The 23,663-nt window shown below is 47.9% G+C and overlaps 1 protein-coding gene across 1 annotated transcript; it reads left to right on the top strand.

Moving 5' to 3' along the window:
* The first annotated feature begins 643 nt into the window (after positions 1–643).
* XIRP1 (xin actin binding repeat containing 1) lies at positions 644–23,351 on the top strand. Its single transcript, XM_059838965.1, has 4 exons — positions 644–778; positions 11,204–11,358; positions 13,044–13,097; positions 14,705–23,351. Exon 4 carries the CDS (start codon positions 14,705–14,707, stop codon positions 22,382–22,384), a length of 7,680 nt encoding a protein of 2,559 aa, XP_059694948.1. The 5' UTR covers positions 644–778; positions 11,204–11,358; positions 13,044–13,097; the 3' UTR covers positions 22,385–23,351.
* The last annotated feature ends 312 nt before the right edge of the window (positions 23,352–23,663 follow it).

Raw genomic sequence — 23,663 nt, 5'->3', positions numbered from 1 at the left:
CACCCTTTGCCCAGCTGAACTTTGAGGGCATCAAGAGCCCTCCAGGTCTGAGTGCTTTATTATTATTCCTCTCCAAACACTTCCCAGAGCAGCCACCTGTGACCCCACATTGCTGCAGTGATAGGAGCAATTCCCAGTTCACCATAAAGCAGGTAGAGTGGTTGCCCTTCTTTAGTCACTTTCCCAAAGAAATTTTTTTCATTCTTGCTTCTAAAATGCTGGAACTGATGAGGAAATAGGGAATCAGAAAATGTAGGTAATTTCTCTCACCTTCCCAACGTTTCTCTTAAAACTTTGGCTGTGGCCAGAGGTGGCAAGGGGGGCCTGGCTCTGAGAGTCACAGCCTGAGGACAAGACAGTGAGTCAGGGAAATGCCTCTTCCCCATTGCACCTCTGCCTGGCTGCATCCCCATCCCCTACCAGGTTACACCAGGGGTATTTTGAACGTATAAATTCTGAAAATAAGCCAGGGCCCCAGCCTTTCCCAAGCCCTCCTCAGAATTGCTGGGACTCATGATTGACTCAGCCTGGTGGAAGAGCAATTTCATTCCCTAAAAATAGACCAAGTAGTTCATCCTCTCAACATAGCCCAGCACCCTGAGATAAAACCAGCTGCCAGAGACCACTGGGAGGCAGTGAGCAGGACTGAGGGTGTGGGGTGAGGAGCAGGGCTCCTTTTGTGATACACAAAGGGCTGCCTGGCCCTGGGTTTCACACAGATTTTCCACTGGGGCTGTCTGAGACACGACTCAGCTGTTGGGACTACAGAGACCTCCCTGTAAGTAATTGTGGGGTAGATTAGAATGGAGTGAAGTGTTGCATGAATATGAACTTCAGACTGATCCTAAAATGCAGGGCAAAGGAGAATGCTTAGTGTTTCATGCTATGAAAGCAGTGTTGGAGCTCATGGAAAGCCATGGATTTTATTCTGCTGGCCTGGATCTTGGTAAATCCTGCTCTGTGCTACATGGTGTGTTCCATGTAGGGTGGCTTTGGTTTGGTTCATGACTGTGGTTTAGGGCACCTGGGTGTGCTCTAGACAGAAACAGAGCATTGTAACTGTGTGCTTCTCTTATAAATACTAAAAAATTATCTTAAAACACTGAAAATCTCAGCTTTGAAGCTTAAATTCATGGGGAGAGATCTCAGTGTCTACTCTCTCTCCAAAAAATATTATTATTTATGATCACCTTGAGCACAAATAGGGGAAGGAATCTGTATGGGATCCAGTTGAGCCAGAGGGATGCTGGGGGTGGAGGGGACACCTTCCAGACCCAAATCCTGTTCAAGACTGGTAGTGGGTAGGCAGCAAAATGTGGACTGTTCAGAAGGAAATGAGTTTTGCTTCATCTTACATCCATGGAGAACAGGAGACAGGGAGGATTAGTTAAGGAGGGAGTTTCTTTCCTTCTTTCTTCAATCCCTGTGGCCAGAGAGGGTTGGAAAATGTGTTTGTGACCTAAGCCAAACAAAGGGCTTCAGGAGCCTGTGGGGTCAGCAGCCCATACCCCACTCCCTGTTTGTGCTCACATGTGTGGAAGGACACTCCAAAACCTGTGTCACTCTAAGGTGGAGCAGAAATGTGCCCCTGTGTGTGCACATGTGTGTCTCCCACCTGGTTATCCATCTGCCTTTTGGCTCTAAGGGCTGTCTCCTGGTCACCAGGAGAGCCAGGACTTCAGGTCCAGCCCTGGGGATGCCCCTCAGTCACCGTGGGAAGGGCCTGACCTCAGCTCAAAGCTGTGGTTTTTTCAGCTCATGCATTTGTCAGTGGCCAATATTTCTTTGTGAGATTCATGTCCACCTGATGGCTGTGAGAATAACTGTAATTCTGTAATTCAGTGTAAAACTGTAATTCTGTCGTTTTCAGAGAAATTCTGTAGCTTTCCCCAGTTCCCTCCAGGTCTCCAATCTTTGTATCAAAAAAAAAAAAAAAAAAAAAAAAAAAAAAAAAAATGAAGTACCTTCAGCCTTTGGTTAGAAAAAAGGGATTTAGGGAAAGAAAGGTGGAGTTATCTTCCTTTCCCTATGCCTCAGGTACAGATATTGCTTTGTGAGAAGAGGCAAAATATAAAAAATACATACTGTTGTTCAGGCAAAGTGATAAATTATTCTAGTGGCAATTATGCTAGTGGCAATTAAGGGATTCAGCATAGGTGGAAATTTGTAGGAACATCCTGCAAATGTTGTTTTCAGCCCTTGAATAGACTCAGTATTTTAGAGAATACAAGAGCTTCCTTTTGGGGGGAAACCAGGCAAGGATGCCCTAAACCTGTGGCAACAGGGAGGGAGAAAATCCTTCTTCAGCACTGGTGAAAGTCCCAGGTCTGGGTCTGAAGAGAGTAATAGGAATCTTTCCTGGAAGTACTGTACCTTACTGGTATCTTACACTTTCAAGCCAACCATTTCTCTCCTCTTCCATGTTCTCACTGGCAATTTGCCTCACTCTGAAACAAATGGAAATTCCTGGGAATCTCAGTAGCTACAAGTGGGTTTGGGGTTTTCTCTTTAAAGAATACTGCCAAACTGGTTTGGGGTGTGACTCTCTCATCCAAAACAGCATTAAGTTTTCTTGGCTGCCAGCAATGCAGAGCTGACAGCAGCATGGAAACACCAGGACAGGAATAGAAAGGCAGGGCAGGGCTTTGCAGCTCCTCAGGGCACGTGGCATCCCTGCAATGCCCCCACGTAAACACCATGGCATGGCAGAGAAATGCTGAGAGGTGCAGGAGCCTGATCCCAGCTGGGCCCTGCATCCCAGGCAGGATGTGAGCCTGGGGATGCTCACGGATGCCTGCTCACACGTTCCCAGGGTATCTTTTCAGAGGGGGGAGAGAGGGCTTCCCTTAAAAGGTCTGGTATTTGTGGCATGCCAGGAAGCCCTCTCCCCAGGCTGAGGCTATTCCAGTGGGGAGCTGGGAGCTGCTTTTCCTGGGGAAGGGGGTTTTAGAGGGAGGGAAGCTGCTGTCATGGATGGTCATCCTGAACTCTGGGCTGTAGAGGCTGAGATGCTGCAGTGCAGGAGGGAACTGATCCTGGGGATAAAAGTAGTGTGTTAGGTTAGACTCTGATCACATGTCACTGTTAGGCTGGACATGATAAACACACATGTGATCAGGGTCTAAGAAGAAAAAGGTTTTATTTTGCATGTTCTCCAGCTTATATATCTTAACAAGAGTGTGATCTTAAACAATTAACTACATCACAATAACTTATTATATTTATTGGTGCAAACTATTAGTGTCAATATAATTAGTAAAAGTTTTACAGGAATTTAATAAAGCATCTACTTATTAATCTACACATCTACTTATCTGCTATTTAATCTAAACATCTACTTATGCACATGGTCTAGCTTACAAAAATTTTCATGTATCTTTTCTAATCTGTTTCTGTGCTAACAGCCTTGTCTTCTTTGCTATACATACACTCAAAAATCATCAATTGTTATCTCTTCTGTTAACTCAGCTTTGCTTGCATGCCATCTGCCAAGCCCCTGCACACCAGTGCTGACGATGGGATAGAGGAGACAGAGAAGTGGGGAAATGGATGTCAAGCAGGGGTGTTTGTCACCACTGCAGTGAAAAAGAACTGTGAATAGCAGATAAAGTCACTGGAGGGTACGAGAATGAGCGGGGCGTGACCCGCGATGTGCCGGGGCAGTGCTGGACACCCGCAGTGACACACAGCCGGGACAGCACTAAACATCCCCTCGGCCTTCATTAACCCTTTATTGACTTAGCAGAGTGTGGGGGTGTTCACAGGGGTCCCAGGATGAGGGAAGAGATGAGAACCTTGACTCCATGTTTCAGAAGGCTGATTTATTGTTTTATGATATATATTATATTAAAAGAAAGTTATATGCTAAAACTATACTAAAAGAATAGAGAGGAAAGGATTTCATCAGAAGGCTGGCAAAGAAAAGGAAAGGAATGAATAATAAAATCCTGTGACCGCTCACAGCCTCGACACAGGTGGCTGTCATTGGTCATTAAGTAAAAACAATTTCCCATGCTGGGTAAACAATTCTCCAAATCACATTCCAAAGCAGCAAAACATGGAGAAGCTGAAGCTTCCCAACTTCTCAGGAGAAAAGATCCTAACAAAAGGATTTTTCATAAAATATGTCTGTGACAGCAGAGGGACACAGAGAACGAGGCAATGCCCAGGGCACAGTGGGGGCTGCTCCCACCTTGGTACCCAAGCCTTGGGGTGATGCTGGATCCCTCCCTCAGGAAGGACAAGCCTGCAGCAGTTGGGCCCACGCTGGAAGGCCACGTCCCCAAAGCAATGCCACTCGCAGCTGTCTCTCAGCAGAGCTTCTTGGCATTTTTTTGGTGCCCAGAATAGAGTCCTCCACATTCCTGGATTTTTGCAAAGCCCAGAAATAGCCCTGAGCTGCCTTGGGGCAGATACTCAGCTCTGCCTGAGGCTAAATTTTCCCAACTCTTCTCAGAAGCTCTCTAAATTACCTGGGGGGTCATGATGCTGCTTCCGCAAAGGACACTCCAGCTGATACCAAAGAGCCAAAAACATTTGCAGAAGTGACCAAAGACCATGAACCTTCAGTTTGGAGGTGCTGGAAATTGAAAAGAAATCTGATTTTGAAAATCAAGGACAAGAAACGAGATGTTCCTCAGCAGATGTTTTTTTTCCTTCACCCCCTCCCACCCTCTCAGATTTCCAAATGCAACTTTACATGTGGGCAGAGCATTAATTATTTTACTATAATTAGTAGAAAATTCCTAAAAGCAAGAAATGATAATTTAAATCATATTTCCTTTTCAACACAGCTGGTCTTTAGTTACATTATTTTATTTCACCTCTTTGTCTAGCATCTTCCTCTGTTTCTGGTACTTTTCTTTTCAGCCCATTTCCCACCCTAGAAATCAGCTATTAACTCTGTGTAGCAGAGCTCCCCTAATTGCAAGATATGGCTTGCAGACAGAGCAAAATCTCTCTTAAACCCTTTCAAAAGGGAATAATTTCTATTTATTTGATATGTGTTAGTCATTACATTTATGTTCTGTACCAGCAGGGCTCCCCACCTCCAAATCAGGGATCTATTGTAAGTGATGCTGGACAAATTTATTTGAAAGGACAAGGTGTGCTCATGAAAGTTTGAAATCAGAAAAAAAAAGGCTTTTTAGGTTGTATGATTTTTATTAATCATCCAACTGCAATTAGTGCTGTTCTTATATCTGAGTTGGTAGGTGAGCATGAGGAAATCCCAGTAACTTAATTTTGAAGCTCAATTCGTAGAATGTAGTTATAACAGGTGCTCTTGGACCAAACCAGTAAAAAAAAATCACATGAATTCTATGTCAAAAGTACATGTTTACAATTGCCACTCTGGCACATAATGGGCTGATCCACAGCAGAAAGAAAAAGCTTGAATTTCAAACTCTCACAGTCCTTTGTAGGACTGAAAATGAGAGAAAGTACCGTGGTTTGAAAAGAGAACAAAGTGTGATCACAGGAGGGAGCACCCATGAGGGTGAGCAGAGTGTTTTAGAGCATGACTTGTCCTCAGTCTTTGCTAGATTCTAAAATCCCATCCATGCTCCCTGTTGCTTCTTTGTCCCACCTTTTTTTCCCCTTCCTTCAGAAGAAAACAGATGCTATTTTAACATTCTCTAAAGCCTCATGAGTGAGTCATGAGGGCAATGAGGAACAGATAGAGATCCTCTCCTGCCCAAATCTTTTCTGTCCCAGAACTACCCTTCCCTGCCCACCCATCCCAGAACCACTCACCTTTCCAGCAGCCTCCAAACTGGGACAGCAGGGAGCCTGCCCTGCTTCCCACACCTCCTTCAGAATGTGTCCCCTCTGGCAGAGCTTCCCTGTGGACCAGGGCTTCTGCAGAGGGGTTAGGGCAGAGATTTAAACCTTTCCCTGCTGGCTGAGCAGCCCCAATGGGCTGCCTGGCTCCTGGATTAAGCAGCAGCACCGGTTTCCCAGCCAGCTTTTATGGGTGCTCACCCATCTGTGCAAATTCCCCCAGCCCATCCATGGAGCTGTGCTGGTATTTAGGAGTCACTTTGGTCAGGAAATTTATTCTCTAGGGGCAAAAACTGGGAGGAGGATGGGACAGATGTGATTCTGCACATGCAGCTGCCACCTCTAAGGGCAGAGGCACTTATAAATGGAATTCCCATCTGCAGGGATGTGCTTCCAGCTTTGGGACAGGTCAGTGAGGGGCTAATGTTTCACTGGGATGAACAGCAGGGACAAGCAGGTGGTACTGGGGACATGTGCAGTCACCAGGGGTGTCACACACTCCTGGGTCAGGAGGCTGAGCTGGTAGTGACCGTCTGATGGGGGTAACCCATGGCTGATCCTGGGCAGGGGGGAATACCAGCCCCAAATTCCCAGGAAACAATCAGCCCAAAGAGCCACAAAGCAGCACCTCCTTGTCAGTTCACCTCCATTCTCTTGGAATAGAAAGTTGCTTTCACAATCTGAGGAAATCACTTATTTTCCTGCCCTGACTGCCCCAGGACTCCAGGACAGGAGTTCCTTTGCTCCTACCAGCCTCTGAGAATTGGGTTTGTGTCCTGCTCCATGAGATGCACCACGTGTCTCGTGGTACTGGAGGCATGGCATAGCCAAGGCATGAGACCACAGCACATCTGTGCTCCATGGCACAGGACAGGCCAGGCCCAGCAGCCAACAAGGCAAACCCAAAACTGACCTGCAGAGCAGCGAAGCCAGCAGACACCGAGCAGGGGGTGGACGATCCCGGATTTGGGAGGAGATGCTCTCTGCAGCACTGCTCCCATCAGTGAGCAATGGAAAGGGACAGAAACCCAGCAGAACTTGCCCCCCAGGCCCATCCCTGACTTTTACAAGCCCTGTGCAAGCCCCCATCTGCTCCCAGCCCTGTTACACAAGCCCAGCTCCCGCAGCGCCGTGGGCCGCGCGCGGCGGCGGCACAAAGGGCTTTGCTTAGCAGCTGTGTTTGCTCAGGGTGGCTGATTTTGGGAGCACAGCTGATGACATGTGGTTGGCCAGGCGACCCAGGAGACTGGTGCTGAGCTTGCAGCTTCCTTTTTTAATAGGTGACTCAGGCGCTCGGTAGCTCACTGGGGTTGGTGGTGGGAGCCGGGCTGTGAAGGAGTGCCAGCAGCAGAGGTGGTGGACACCAACAGGTGGGTAGCGTTGTTTGTTCCTTGGATAAAGTGGTTTAAATAGAAAGTAGAGTGAGACAGAGCTGCCCTGCTACTGCTGAGATGGGGTTTTCTCAGGGGAGGGAGGGGGCAGAGGTTTGGTTGGTGATTTGTTTTCCACTTGTTAGTAGCTGGCTGCCAGGTGTAAGATGATTCTGGTTCAAGAGACCTGCAATGTCATCTTCAGCAGGAGACAAAGCAGTTGAGTGATTTATGGGCAATAATTGGAGAGGAAGTGAGTGAACTTTCAGATGAGTATTTATGAATCTTTTCCCCCCGTTGCCTTGCCTACTCCCCCTGTGTTTAGAAATATCTGTGAGTACAAACGAATACAAGGAATTCTTTTGCCCTGTTGCAAGTTTCCTCCCTGCCTGCCTGGGGTGTGACTTACACGGCAGAGGGGCTGTAAACCAAGCCCGACCTGCTCATACACGGGGCAAGGGAAGAGCTCAAGAAGCCCGACAGCTGCTCCTTATGGGCAATCCAAACATTGCAGCCCCTGACACAAAATGTGCAGATTCATCCGGCGCCAGACAGTGACACGAAGGACATTTCGCCGACAAACACCAGCAGGGAGGAGCATTCCCTGTATCCTTCATTTGGATAGCAGCGCCGTCGGCCGCGGTGCCAGCCGCTGTGTGGGACGGGAGGAGGGGGGCTTCGGGAGATCGTTTCCTCCTATTTTAGCTCACAGGGGATGCTTTAATGCCTGAGGTATCGTGTTTAACACCCCTGGGGCCGCAGTCGCGCAGTCAATCAGCGCGGCGCGGGATGCATCACTCAGCGCCGGGGCGGATGCCGAGCGCGCCAGCGGAGCCCTTTCGCTCAGCGAGGCAGAAATGAGGAGCCCGGCCCTGGTTTCAGTCTCGGCTTCCACCTCATTCACAGCAAATATCACCCTAAGCCTGGCGTGCATAGCGACCTTTAGCTGAGCTTCAGCATCTCCGGCCGGGGAGCTCCCCGCTCCCTCCCGGGGGATGCTCTGAAGCCGCACCTTGCTCCCAGCTCCGGGCGTGTCCTCGGTGCTGCTCGGATGTCTCTATCCGGGCAGACGTGACAGATCAGCCCTCTCATTAGCAGAACGAACTGTTGTTCTTCGGCTCTTATCTGTAATTAGCGATTTAGAGGGAGGCAGCAGCCTGCTTCGTCAGGCAGAGACCAGATTTTTGTGCAAGGGCAGAGCCAGCACACAGGGCTGGAGCAGCCCTTCTCCAAGGCAGGAGGCTTTGTGAGAAGTGATAAGCAAACACAGGGCTGTGCACAGCCTGTGCACTGAAAAAAAAACACAGTCAAAAATGAGAAGGGAAGAAGAAAAAAAAAGAAAAAAAAAAAGGAAGCAATAAGGGGATGCCTTCAACAAAAGCCTTGTATCTAATAATATCTGTCATTAAAACAAGCCCTGTGGCCTTTCATCCATCCAAGCTAAGGGGTGAAGGAACGGGCAACACTGACACTGTGCTATTTCCCTCTGCCTGAACTGGAAATCTTCCTCCAGCTGCACTGTTTGTTCATGGCTGGAGGGGCATGTTGCTTTTCTTTGTGCCGTATGTGAACCTACAGTCCTATAGGTCAGTACAAATTAAATCATCTCAGCAGCAATGCCCATAGCCTGGGGTGGGAGGAGACCATCAAACACCACCAGCCCAGCTCATGGACACAGGGATGCTTTTGCTAAGCACTTCTCACCAAAATGGTCAAGCACAGAACTCATGTCAGCCTAGGCAGGGTCCCTGCCTTGCCATGAGGTGCTCCCACCTCCTAGATGTGGTTTTCAAGACAGCCAAGGACTTGTGTTCATTTTCACCCCCAGAAAGGCTGAAAATGTGTGCTTGGTTTCCTTTCTACCTTGAAGGATCACTGTGCCCAGTTCTCCCCATTGCTCTCGCTGCAGGACTTAGCCAAATCTCATTACCATGCAAAGAAGAAACTTGCTGTTTGCCAGACTGATTGGACTCCTTTCTGCCTTTCCAGTAGGTAATTCAGCAATGAAGGATGAAAGAAAGGCATTCCCAGACAAGATTTTTCAAATTTCTCAAAAAGGAAATTTTTCAGATTCCCCAAAGGTTTCTGAAGTCCCTGCTTTTCTCTAGGACAAAGGGGAACAGTTTTAAACTAAAAGAGAAAAGATTTAAATTAGATATCAGGAAAAAATTCTTTACTTTGAGGGTAGTGAGAATGGGTTGCCCAAAGTTATGGATGTCCCACTCCTGGATGTGTTCAAGGCCACTTGGACAAGGCTCAGAACAGCCTAATTTAGTGAGTGGCACCCCTGTCCATGGCAGGAGGGTTGGAACAAGATGTTCTCCAAAGTTCCTTCCAACACAAACCATTCTATGATTTCCTGGATGCTGTTCATCTCAAAAATCAAGGATCTAGTCAAAGTTTGGGGTGTCTTGAGCAGGCTGGGGGGAAATGATGAAACCAGAGGGTGGTTGCAAACTCACAGCCTATCTCAGGATGCACCAGGTCTGCCCCAGCCTTGCCACTGTCTGCAGTGGCTGTAGACAGATAATTCCCTTTGACTCAGTGTTTAAGCTGCAGACAGCAGAAATCAGGGAGAGAGGTGCCATATTTAGATGGAGATTTAGGGAAGAAAAAAAATCCTTAAGGAAATACCTTCTGTTTCCTCCTCTGGTGTCCTAGTGACTGCCAGCAGAACCAGGCAGCTAAATCTGCATTGCATCCCACTGCTTCCTCATGTATCCAGCCTTGGTACTGCATCAAAATGCCTGCACACCTGCAGGAGCAGCTGGAATAAAGGGCAACAGAAATCTTGAGGTTTGACACCTTCCAGCAGCACAGCTGGCAGGGTCTGACAACCCACTGAGGTCCCTCTGCTCTTATCATCATGGCTTTTTGGTGCATGTTTGTGCCTGTAGGAACTGGTACTTCATTTGAAGCACATTTTTAGTGCATGGAGTTGCTTCCTGTCAAATTAAAATAAAACCAAATTTTCTTTCAGTATTTTAGAGAAAAACTTCAAAATCTGAACTTAAAATTCAGAACACAAAGAAGAAGAGTCATTAGGTTTGTTGTTTTCTAATTCTTGTGATTTGGGGGCTGTGGTTTTAGGGCAAAGAATGCTGGAATGGCTGCAGTGCTTCTAGTGTGCATGTATTAAAAAATACATCAGCCCTTTCCTGCCTGTGCAATAGCTGGATTTGTGGAGAGAGAGCCCATTGTTCAAACCAAAAGCATTGCAAATACCTCACTAAATCCAAATGCAGCAGCACAAGCCCTGCAGAGAACGGGAGAACCTTCTCGTGTTTGTACAGTGGGAAGAGAGAAATTACAGCCCTGCCTAACCTGGAGGGCTGAGAGGCACCCTGGAGGTGCAAAGCTCTACATATTGTGTGTCTGTGATGGGAGGTGGAGATAACCATCCTCACACCTGGCAGATTAACACAGAAAGAAAGTTCTTGGCTACATTTTGGAGTTGCTTCTTTCTTTAAAAACTGAAAGAAGCCAGTTTTCAAAGGGGGGACCCCATGGAAACTGGTGCAGCTCAAAATATCAGGTCTCTAAATTCAGAGCAGGGTTTGAAGGCTCTGCCAAGGTCTCCCTGGTACATACTGTGGCAGGTCTCACCCTTTTCATCTCTCCTGAAATGAGCTACCAGGAGAGAGGCAAAGTGGGTGTAACTCCTTGTGAGGCACACCCATAGCAGAGTGGCGTGGCCATGGAGCAAAAAAAGCAGGAATTGGCTCAAGTTGGATGTGTGTAGCTCCTCCATGTCCTCTGAGTGGCTTGTGTTTGGTAATGACCTTGCCCAGGGAAGCAGGAATGGGGCCATCAGGTCACTGCCAAAGTGTCACTCTCATCCAGGCTCAGCAATCCACCTCAGCCACCAAGGAGATGGGAATGTCCATGTTTTTTCCCTGAACAGGAAGGGTGTGACGTTGAGTTTTGGGGACCAGGGCGGGGGCTGGGGGGTACCTTGGTGTGCAGTGCCGGGAGCCCAGCAGAGCCCGTGGGAAGCTGCTGGCCCTGCCCTCCTGCCCGTGGCTCACCGCACACCTCTGTCCCTGTTTCAGATGATCGGGCACCGTCATTTTTAGACCCATCAGGCAGCACCAGCCACACACTTCAGCAAGGACGAGGGAGGTGCTCTGCACCCTCCGTGAAGGAGCTGTCGGCTCTGTATCTCTCGCAGACAGCTGCTGCTGCCGGCGCCAGCCCCGCACAGCCGGTAAGGACCGGGTCCTCCCCTCCCCGCCACCAGCGGCATCCCAGCAATGTCCCCTCCGGCAAGTGGCTCTGAGAGGGTGACAGAGAATTTGTCTGCTTTTGTAAATCTGAGGAAACACCATGTTTGGTTTCCCAAAAGTGACCATTTTACCCTTGCTGCTTGAAATGTAAGATAAATGTGCACAAACTGAAGCATGTATCGCATATTTACTAAATTCACACATGCACACACACACCAAGCACACACACACACAGCCCTACATCCACTAGCCTGTACAGTTTACTCATAATAAGATTTCCTCTATATTTGCACATTTATATTCATATACATCCATGGAGGAAATAATCAGTACAGAACAACACATATGTCTCCATGCTATCCCCATTCCCACACACACACACATATTATATTTGCTGGGAATGTCCTGACGAAGGCAGGAATGATGAATTTGATTTTCTGTTTTTAGAAGGCTAATTTATTTCTTCATGATATTACATTATATTATAGAATATTAAACTATATTATACTAAAAAATACAGAAAGGATACTTACAGAAGGCTAAAAAGATAATAATGAAAACTCCTGACTCCTTCCAGAGCCCTGACACAGCTTGGCCCTGATTGGCCAAAGAGTGAAAACAACTCACAGCAGAGTCCAATGAAACAATCACCTGTGGGTGAACAATCTCCAAACACATTCCACATGAGCACAACACAGGAGAAGCAAATGAGACAAGAATTGTTTTCCCTTTTCTCTGAGGCTTCTCAGCTTCCCAGGACTAAAATCCTGGGCGAGTGTGGATTTTTCCACAGAATGTAAATGCCACACACACACACAAACACACACACACAAACACACACACACATATATATATATATATATATATGTCCATATATGTGACATTCAAGCATAACTTTGCAGTGCAACCTGTGCTTCTCTGTTTAGATCCCCTAGTCTGGGATCCAGGGATTTAATCCTCCACTCCAGGCTGATCATTGGGACACAGGATAATACAGGTTATAAGGGTTAAGAGGCATATTTTTCACCTTTTCCCAGTTCCACTGGTGATTCAGGAGTGACATGAGATGGGATTTCATACCTGGACCCTTCCTGCTGGCACGTTCAGGTTCCCCCAAACTCTGAACCTTTTATGGGGCCTCTGTTCAGAGATGCACTCTCATGAGTGTTATCAGGGAGAGGTCCAGATGAAGCAGAATCAGTTGAAAATAAATATGTGGACACTGCATTTGGAAAATTACAGCTGGTTAAAGAACCAAGAAAATTTTTTACAATTTCAAAACAATAAATTATGCAATTCATAATGCAATTACAAATGTAGATCAGTTTCATTTTTTAAAATATTTAAGTATAAAAAATACATAGGTTAAATCAAACTTTGGAGAAATCAGTGCTAGGGTTTTTTTTCCTAACTTAAAAAAAAAATATGTTTGTGGTTTTGCTTGTTGACTGAGACATTAGGAAACATGTATCTGATCAACCTGGAATAAGACTTTTTTTCTCAGCTGTACAGAACTGCCAATGAACCAATGAACTGACAACATGCACAGTTTTCAGTTCTCTGTAATTGATATACACATTAGTACACATAAGTATATAAAAATATATATGCAGATAACGTGTCTTGTTCTGTAGTTTAATGGCATTTCTCCTCATATCTTTTCCAGAGTACTGTGAAGGACAACTCCATTCACTCTCCCCACAGACAGAAAAAAAGCAAGGTAGGAAATGTTTAAGATAAGCACTGTTATCTAACCAAATATTTGTGGCCTGTGAGTGTGATCTAAATACCCACACAAGGCAGCCAGGAGCACTTACATACTGAATATAGCTATCAGCTGCTCGGCTGCCCTTCCCCACATTCAGAAGTTCTTCACAGATTAAAAAAAAAAAACACAAAAAAACCCCAAAAAACAGACAAACCCCTTATTTTTAAAAGTGCATTCCAAATACATTGGCTCATGCACAAGATTTGTATTTTTCACTCACTGCAAAATATGCTGATTTTGGTGTTCTGAGTGTGGGTTTCTTTTACTAATGTTCAAAACTTATTTTTAGCCAGAACAATCTGTGTGTAACAGAGTGAAATAACACCGTGCACCATTGCTTTGAGCAACAACTAATAATATTCCAGGCATAACTCTGCAGACGTAACTGCACAGGCATGCCAAGGGTCAGCAGATCTGTTTACTGAAAGGAAAGCCACCAGGATTGCAGTCTCTTTTAAACAATGATTAAAGGCATCAGCTACCTTCCCTGTGGATAAATGCCCAGGCAGTGCAGGTTGCAGGTATTCAGTTCAGTGTTTGGTGTCCAGGATGCACAAACTGAGGAGAAAAATTGCAGAAATGTAGGCTCAGAGGGAGGCTGGATAAGCACAGCCCACTCTGTTCACTTCTGTACCAGCACTGCTGTGAATTTGAGATGAGCTCAGTCTGACTGAGTATAAACAGGTCTAACTTTCCTGGCCCCCAGCTATAGGTGTTACCCCAACCTCTGGTCCCTCAGCCTTGCTTTTCCTCCTCAGACAGCACAGATCATGAGGTCTGGTGATTCCAGAAGTTTGCAAACCTTAGTTAGCCTCATGCCTGTGCAAGTCTGCAAGTCAGAAGAGCTTTATTTAAGTCTCCAGCTGTGTGAATGTGCATCTACTCTTGTGCAAATGGGGCACACTTCTGAGTGCAACGGAAGAAATCATTAATCAGATGAACGTCCTTCCCCAGGCCCTCCCTCCTGAGCAGTGAGGAGTGGGCATCCCACAGTGCTACCAAAAGCTCATCATGTTACCTCACCAGCCAACCTATCAGCTCAGTTTGACACTTTGGTTCCTTCTCCCCATTGTCTTCTTGAGACCTCTTCACAAATAGCTCCTTGGCTTTCTCCTGCACCCAGACCTCTTGTTCCCCACAGGTCCTCAGCTGGGGACACAACAGTTCTGGTCACTGGCCAGCAGGAGGGAGAAGTTAACTTTTCACTGACTTTTCTAAGTCAGCCTTATCCTTCTTGTGGCCACTCTCTCTTGGTCACATAGCCCAGACTGAGCACCTGTGTTGTGCTCTAGCTGGACTGAATCCTGGGAATTGCAGACTAACCATCTCACCTGGATTAGAGACCTTGCTTTGCTGTGGAACCAGGGCTAACACCAAGCCTGGAGCGTGTGCAGTGATGTGATGTTTTGGAGTGCTGTGTGCTGCTGAACCAAAGGTATGGAGCTAACTGGGAGCATGGATTTCCCCTGTTGGCTTTCCCCTTTGCCATTCACTCCATTAACAGCCACGGGGAAGGGGGGTGAGAGATGATGCTGACATTTAAAACTGTTTCCCCAAAGATGTCAGAGGCTCAGAAATCATCTAAAGTTGCCATCCAGAAAATGGAAGATGACTTGCCCCCCCCTCCAGCCGTTGGCTCAGTACAGGTCGCCGCTCCAGGGGTTCAGGATCTCAATGCACTCCCCGTGCCTCCTCCAAAGCAAGCCTTCTCCAAGTTCTACCAGCAGCGCCAGGTGAACGAGCTGAAGAGGCTCTACAGGCACATGCACCCCGAGCTCAGGAAGAACCTGGAGGAAGCTGTGACTGAGGACCTGGCAGAAATGCTTAACACTGAGGATCCCAATGCACAGGGCTCCGTGAACCTGGATAAAGTTCTCCCTGGAGAGGTTCAGTCCATGCGCTGGATTTTTGAGAACTGGGCACTTGACTCCATTGGGGACCATCAAGCCACAAAGAAGCTGACAGAAGAAGAGATCATTCCCAGTGGGGATGTGAAAAGCACTTCCCTGAGGTTTGAAAGCCAGTCCATAAATGGGTACAACCTGTCAACATCAGCCAAGGTGTCGGAAACAGACCTTGCCAGAGGGGATGTCCGCACTGCCCGGTGGCTCTTTGAAACCCAACCACTGGACACATTAAATAAACTATATTCAGATGAAACTGAGGTGCAGGAGGCAGTTCTCAAGGAGCCTGTCCAGGGAGGCGACGTGAAAGGGGCCAAACAGCTCTTTGAAGCACAGTCCTTGGATGCCATAGGACGCTGCTCCTCAGTGGAGGAGAAGAGCATCCTACAACTCAAGTCAGAAATCCAGGAGCTTAAAGGTGATGTCAAGAAGACTGTCAGGCTCTTCCAAACAGAGCCCCTCTGTGCCATCAGAGACAAAAGTGGGACTATCCATGAAATCAAGTCTGTCTGCCGAGAAGAAATTCAGACCAATGCGGTCAGGACAGCTCGCTGGCTCTTTGAGACCCAGCCCCTGGACACCATCAACAAGGACACTTCCAAAGTGCAGATAATCCGTGGGATTTCACTGGAAGAAATTGGAAGGCCGGATGTCAGTGGAGCAAGGTGGATATTTGAAACTCAGCCTCTGGATGCCATCAGAGAAATCACAGTTGAAGAACAGGACTTCCAGGCTTCGACAGATTTTGTCACAGGGGCAGATGTCACTAAACAACGATTGCTCTTTGAGACCCAGACTCTTGACTCCCTGAAAGGAGAAGCTTCAGAAAGTGCTGTAGCCAAAGAACAAGTCATTGGAGGTGATGTGAAATCTACACTCTGGCTCTTCGAAACGCAGCCGATGGAAACCCTGAAAGACAATTTTGAGGTGGGACGTTTGAAGAAAGTAGAGCTTTCAGCAGAGGAGAAGGGAGATGTGAAGCAAAGAAAACATGTCTTTGAGACCTGTCCTCTTGGCAGCATCTCCAAGGCATTTGAGGAAGAAATTCCAGCCACCAGCATGGAAGAGGTAGTGAAAGGGGATGTGAAATCTTTCAAGACCCTGTTTGAGACTCTCCCCTTAGACAGCATTAAGCAGGCTGATGCTGAGCCCACCACCAAAGAAGAGGAGGAGAAGATTCCAGCTGGCAATGTCAAAGCCAACCAAATCCTGTTTGAGACAACACCCCTGTATGCCATCAAGGATAGCTTTGGCAATTTCCACGAAGTCACCTCTGTCAGCAGAGAGCAGGTCATCAGCGGTGATGTCAAGAACTACAAGTGGATGTTTGAAACCAGGCCCCTGGACCAGTTTGATGAAAGCATCAAGAAAGTGGATATAATACGGGGGATCACAAAGCAAGAGGTGGTGGCTGGTGATGTCAGAACAGCCAAGTGGCTCTTTGAAACTCAGCCCATGGATGTCATTCATCTCCAAGCCACAGACGGGGAGAAGCATCCCTCAGTGAAGAGGGAGATCTCCCAGAAGGGGGATGTGAAGACCTGCCGGTGGCTGTTTGAGACCCAGCCCATGCACACCCTGTACGAGAAGGCTGAGAAGAAGCAGGAGGAGGATGGCAGCGTGCCCCAAGCCGATGTGAAGTCCTACACGTGGATGTTTGAGACTCAGCCCCTGGACTCCCTGAAAGTCCAGGAGGAGCAGTATTTGCAAGTCAGCAAGGCCTACAGTCAGGAGGAATTGCAGGGAGTGGACGTCAAAACTGTCCGGCACCTGTTTGAGACTGAACCCTTGGGCAGCAGCACTGCCAGTGAAGCTGACAGGAAAAAAACCATGCGGTACTCCAGTCGTGTGGAGTTCCAGTCTGGGGAAGTATCCAGAGTGAAAGAGTTCTTTGAAGCCAAGCCCTTGGACACAGCCACCAAGCCAAAATCCCAGAAGGATGCTGGAACAATTGAAGCTGGGTCTGTGCACAAGTTCACCTGGCTCTTTGAGAACTACCCGATGGACACCCTGAAGGACAACTCTGAGGGCATCCAGGAAATACCTCCTGAAAAGGATGCCAAGGGGGGAGATGTTGGAGGAAAAAGGTTTGTATTTGAGACCTATTCCCTTGACCAAATCCATGACAAAGTGGATGAGACAGAACTCCAGAAGATCCAGAAAGACACCATGAGCAAAGCTAACGTCAAGTCCTGCACAATGCTCTTTGAAAGCCAACCTTTATATGCTATCCAGGACAAAGAGGGGGGATACCATGAGGTCACTTCAGTGCAGAAAGAAGAAATCATGAAAGGTGACATGAAAGGTGCCCGGTGGTTATTTGAAACTAAGCCCCTGGATCAGATCAAGAAGGAAGAAGAGGTGTTTGTGATTAGGGCTGTCACCCAAGAGGACATCAAGAAAGGAGATGTCCAGACTGCACGGTGGAGGTTCGAGACAGAGCCTCTTGACTCCTTCTCAGGGGGAAAGCTGTCTGTGCCCAGAACAGTGGATGATGTGCAGAAGGGAGACGTTCAGTCCAACAAGCAGCTCTTTGAGTCCCAGCAAGTGGGCCAGAAGAAGTACGTGAGGATGGTGAGTGTCAGTGACGTGCAGCGGGGTGACGTGAGGACATCCACTTGGCTCTTTGAGAACCATCCCGTGGACTCCCTGTACGGGGACGCAGAGAGAAGCTCATCCATGAGCACAGTGCAGAGAGAGGACAGCCAGAAAGGGGATGTAAAACGCTGCACCTGGTTGTTTGAAACCCAGCCCATGGACACCCTTAAGGACACAGAGGTGACGGCCGGCGCTGGGGCCCAAGAGGAGATCCCTCGTGCAGATGTGAAAAGCACAACGTGGCTCTTTGAGAGCACGCCCCTAGATAAATTTGGTGCTTCTGAAGGTAGCATAGAAATAGAACTGAAAGAAAGAACCATGAAGGAGACTTTAGAGACTCTCTGCACTTGCCAGGCTATCCAGCATGATGGGATCCTCATTGAAGCTAATGATATGGAGAGTGTGAAGATGGTGAAGTACCAGCTAAGCAGCCCAGGAGCTCCAGAGATTCTGAAAGAGGAGATTGTGGGAGGCCACTTGCAAAGGATTATGCTGCAGCTCCTGCACAGGACCAATGTGGAAGCACAGAGCATGCTGGTGGAGGAGGACAGAGAGGGCAAGATCAAAGTAAGCCCATTGCAGCTGCTGGACCAGAGTGAAGCTGTTAAAGGCAAAGAGGACTTGAGTGGAGATGTAGCCAAGGCCTTGCAGGGTCTCCTCAGTCAAGATGCTTCCATCAAAAAGGGGATGGTCCTACAAGAGACAAAGTCAGGATCACTGAAGATGACTCTCTACTCCCTCCTGTTCCATTCTGTCCAGCAGAAAGTCGTCAAGGGGGATGTGAAGTCAACAATTGGGAACTTGTTGGCTTCTTCTCAGGAGCAGAAAGCAGCAGCCACCATCAAGCGAGAGGACAATGAGAAGGGAAATGTCCAACTTTTTGCGAGCTGCATTGAGAAGGGAGACCTCAGCTATCTGAAGAATCTCCAGCAGGAGTCAGAGATACAATCCCTCATCTCTTCCCAAGCAGAGGAGGAGGGGGAAGTTGAGAGCGGCCCACGGGTCGTGCAGGGGGCTAACATACATGTCTTGACAAATAAAGAACAAATGGAGAAAGCAATTGCAGGAGGTGAGCCAGGGGCTATGGAGGGAGCAAAAAAGGGATTTGTATGTGAAGGCGTGGGCAGAGAGGGTGTGTTAGAGAGAGAGGCTGTGCATGCAGCAGGTGTGGCAGGCGCCACTGTGCCATGTCTTGGGAAGCCCCTGCCCACAGCGATGGGAAAGGAAGAAGTTCTGTCCGGAGGGCTTAAGGTGACTACAAAGTCAATCCAAAGGGTTGCAGATGCCAGCAAGAAGGCAGAGAAAGAAGAAGCCACCACTGCCCATTTGAAGGAACCAAAATCTATGATACAAGGCACATTTCCAACACAAGTGACAGCTCAGAGGGCAGAAGTGGATGGGAAACAGCAGAGTGTGGTGCCTGGCGAAGCCAGCCAGACTCAGGCAGAAGAAAAGGCTCTGGGGACTGATCTCCAGGCTGCAATGCAAAGCCTGAGGCTGGCAACAGCGGAAGCAAAAAACATTCAGCACCACGTTCAGAGCAAGTTCCAGAGGAACAGGGAGGAGGTCCACACAGCCTGCAGGCAGCAGACAGTCAGCTCACAGGGGACCATGACCCTTCAATCGACCGTACACCAGCAGGACTCCAAATCCACCAAGCAGGAGAGCAGCAGCACTGCCACCAGGACCACCACCACTAGAGTCCAGGAAGCATCCAAGACCCACACAAGTGTGTCTCAGAAGAGCATAGCATCACACAAAAAGGTCAGTGCTTCTGAGGAAGTACAGGGACGACAACTATTGAGCCAGGAAATCCAAGTTGTGCCCAGTAGAGATTTTAGCATTAAGGATGGCCTTTATACTGCCACACCCGTGAAAACCTATGTAAACTCTTGTGTTGAGTCTGATTACAAAGAGCAATCAGAGCAAGAAGAAAGAGATGTTGGTGTCAGAGGGGATGTGCAGACAGCTATCAGAGCACTGCAAAGTGCCGCCACAGAACAGCGCCTGGTAGAAAAGGAGGACGTTGTCCGAGGTAATTTAAAAGCCACACTTCAGTCGTTGGAAAAGTCTAATGTTAATGTCTCCAGAGGGGATTTTAAAGCTGCTATGATATACAGAAATGCAGGGCAGTCCTATTCTGTGTGTAAAAAGAAAAATGAGACTCAACTCGCTAGTAAGGAGACTGCTGTAGTGGCTTCAGGGTCACAGGCTGATAATGACTTTCCTCCTCCTCCCTCAGTTGCTGTGATGAATGCAGAGCATTGCCCACCCTCAACTAAAGCAGCAAGAGAAGGTGCCCTTCCATTACCACCCAGCAAAGATGAAGCCCCAGGATGTTCTTCACTACTCCAGACCCCTCTTCCTTCTCTCCCTTTTCTGTCCTGTAAACCCAGTGACCAGAGTCCTGCAGAGAAGCCCAGGACTCCCCCAAAACCAGAAACTACTGCCTCACCCAAGAAAAAACCTGTTCCCCCTCCAAAACCTGAGCACCTCTTACACGAGGCACATTCTGCCTCTGCAAATTACAGCACAAGCAGATCAACAAAACCCATCCCTCCACCCCTGCCTCCAAAACCTTTAGGCTTGAGGGAGATCAACAAGCCAAGGCCTTCCCCCACAGAGCTCGGATTAAGCTGCGTGGAAGTTCATGAACAATCAGGCTATGAGGAGGTACAAACAAAATGCTGCAATTCAGAGACATCTGTGAAGAAGTCTGTCACAGTTCAGGGTATAAACCCTGAGAGAAAGATGCCAAAATACACTGCCAAAACCCCTCTCCAAATAGCAGAAGAAAGGTACAAGGCCAGCAAAGGAGGGCAAGGAAAGGTAGAACCAGACAGTGCTAAGACATCGAAGCCAATGAAAAATGGAGTGGTTGGTTTTGAAGTCAAGCAGGGAATGATGAGTGATAAAGCAGCTGCTCCAAGCAGATGCCCAGGTGAGGTGGCTCAAAGGCAGATAGAGCTGTGCCGAGAGGAGAAGGGGTGCTCTTCACCTCCAGCCTGTCCTGGCAGAGCACAGGCACAGGATGTGCCAGGACAAACTGAGCCAAGCACCTCCCCTGTGGGTCCCAACAGCCCTCCAAAAAGAGGAGATGGCACTGCACAAAATGCCTCATCCAAGGTGGAAAGGGAAAGTGTATCTAATTCTTATGGATCGTGGGATAGTCAGAGAGTCGTGCAGCAGGTGCATGAGAGGAGGCAAACGTCTCAGTCAATGTCCTTCCATCAGCAGTCAATGAACTCCTTCGAGGAGCACCAGCAGGGAAACAGCAGGCAACTGAAATGTCCTGATAGGGAGGCAGAGACACCCGCCCAGGAGAAGCCAGTGGTTGTTATGAGAGAAAAAAAAAAGAGAGAAACGGAAGATGAGCGTCGGAAGAGGTTGTCAGTGCACAAGGAGGAGATCATGAAAGGCAATGTCAAGGAAGCTATGGAGATCTTTGAGAACCTCAGGAGACAGGAGCAGCTGCAAGAGATCTTGACCCGAGTGAGGGAGTTTGAAGAGGAGACAAGCAAAGTGGATGTGAAAGCTCTCAAGAGCTTCTTTGAGAAGGTCCCCGAGTGGGTTGTGCGGCAGAAGGCCAAGCAACAGGACAAGGCTGAGGCAAAGGAGGACGCTGACAGTGTCTCCTCAGTGGATCTGGTTTTTGAGGACCTGGAGCGAGCCAGTGCTGAGATTCTGCACCTGAAGGAGCAGACACTCGCCCGCATCCAGGACATCGAGGAGGCCATCAAGAAAGCTATTTATTCTGTTTCCAATCTCAAGTCTGAGTCAGACATTGCTGGGCTCTCAGGGCTGTTCAAGGAGTCTCTGGGGAGCACCCAAAGCTCTGTGAGCAGTAGCAACATCCGTAAGATCAGCATTGTTTCAAGCAAAGCCAGGCAAGAGGAAGTCATGCTGGAGACAGGGGAAGCAGCATCTGTGGAAAGTGCAAAGGTGGCAGAAAAGACAGAGGCAGCCAAGGCAGAGCTAGAGGTCCCCCGCCTCGTTCAGTCCCGTGTCAGCTCTCCCTCCTCACCTTCCTACATCTCCATTGAGTCTGCTGCCAGGAAACCAGCAGAATCACCCAGGACAGCACATTCCCCCCGGGATGGCCCTTCACCAGACTGTCTTGACTCTCCAGGAAAGAGGGAGGCTTTTGCTCAGAACAGCTTTAGCTCCTATAACCACCCCTCAGCAGGGTCTGCTGGGCACGACACGAAACCCTCAGAGAAGAGATCAGACCCTGTCCAAACAAAAGCTGGGCTGAGCTCCATGAAACAGCACACGCTTGGCAATGTCAACCATCCAACCAGTGACAAAGAGAAGTGCTCCCTGGACAGCTCCAAAGACAGCTGCCACTGTGGGATGAAAGGCAGCTTTTCGGAATACCGCTCCCTGAACGTCCCCAGCCCACAGAATCCACGGAGGCAGAAAAGCATCTTGGAGCTGCAGACAGGGCCTGATGGGTCCAAGCTCTACGGAGCCACCCGGACTGTCATGGAGCAGTATGAGGAAATGGACCAGTTTGGAAACAAAATCATCACTTCGTCCACCACAGTCACCAAGCAATCTGAGACGCAAACGTCTTCCACGCACGATGTGGGTTCTCGCCCCCACTATGAGGTATCTGCCTCACCTGTGTTTCGGAGGTACTTGAAGAGCCCAGGTGAAGACTTCCACACCAATGGGAGCTTTCAGGAGCCAGGAGTGGTCTTTGTCACCTTTGGCAACTCCAAGCCAAAGAAATAGGAGATTCTGCAGAACAAGAGAGGACTGTATAAGACAAAAGAGAAAGGCCATGATAAACATTTTTCCTGTTTTATCCACATTACATACAGGGATTTACCTACACCCTAAGGACTTCTCAGGGTCATTCTCTTGGTGTTTGCACACAGACAGGACAAGTGCAGCCTGTCTGGACACTGGAGAACAGCCCTCACCTGGCCAACCCAACAGACTTGGTGCTGCACCACAACCCAAAGTCCTGGCACTGTTAGAAGCACAAGGGAAAAATCCATCCAAGGCCACCTTAGGGTACTTCCCCCTAGAATGTTTGGTGGGGGTGGTTGGACATGTTGGATTTGGCTTCTCTGAACTACTGCAGAAGGAAGGATCAATCAAAGAACAATCAATCTGGTCATTGGCAAACAAAAACCTTTAAGGCACCTTTTTCTAAGAAGGGCATCCTACACACATACACACATATTTATATACACAAGCTCATATTGATGGGTGGGTTGGATAGGTTTTCTCTTAGCCAGTAAGAAAAGAAAAGGAAAAAAAAAAATCTTGAGTTGTTGTCACTCTTGGACTTGGGGGAGTTATTTATCAGCTTGTTTTTCAGTTCCTGGAAAGTGTTTGATGATACTGGAAATTGTAAAGCTAAGAACTACAGCTACTATCAACACCATTCCCCCAAAGAAAGATGCTATAAAAGATTCTTGAGTCAGAATGGTTACTGCTTTCTTTTCTTTATTTCTAGAATTGTAATTTATCATTCAGTATACACAAACCCCTTAGTTTAGATTTTCCATGCTTTCCTACATGTTTACTGTTTAAATTCATTTTGAGACTTTGTAAAGCAATTTTTCTTATTATGACTTTGTTTTGTACATTCTCAAGACAAGATTTTAGATCTTTTGTGGCTTTTTTTTTTTAACTTCTATTGCTGCATTCTGATGGTAAACTTTACCTCTAAAAATACTTTGGTCTGGTTGAGTTTCTTTTGCTCAGTGCATCTTTCCTCTGAAAATACCTAGAAATCATCTCTCAATGGACCAGTTGAATCACACATTGAAAGCATTCTGAGTCACTGGAAGGATTTGGTCTACATCTGCTTTATGCTGTGGGTGGATCATCAGCCCTGCAGCAAAGAGTTCATACTCTGATCTGAAAAATGAGTCCAGGGTGATACAGACCCTCCAGTCCAGGGCTCTGGGTGGGATGGGTACACCAGGAAAGGTGTGGACACTTGTGTGTATCCTTTTCCCCCATGGGAGAAGGCAGCTGAGGTGTTGGACCCCCACCA

The sequence above is a fragment of the Haemorhous mexicanus genome, chromosome 1, assembly GCF_027477595.1.
Source record: "Haemorhous mexicanus isolate bHaeMex1 chromosome 1, bHaeMex1.pri, whole genome shotgun sequence".
NCBI classification, from domain to species: domain Eukaryota; kingdom Metazoa; phylum Chordata; class Aves; order Passeriformes; family Fringillidae; genus Haemorhous; species Haemorhous mexicanus.
This window is presented reverse-complemented; position numbering and strand designations above follow the sequence as displayed.

Excerpts from the sequence above, each read along its gene's own strand:
- XIRP1 (XM_059838965.1), top strand. The coding sequence starts at position 14,705 with ATGTCAGAGGCTCAGAAATCATCTAAAGTTGCCATCCAGAAAATGGAA.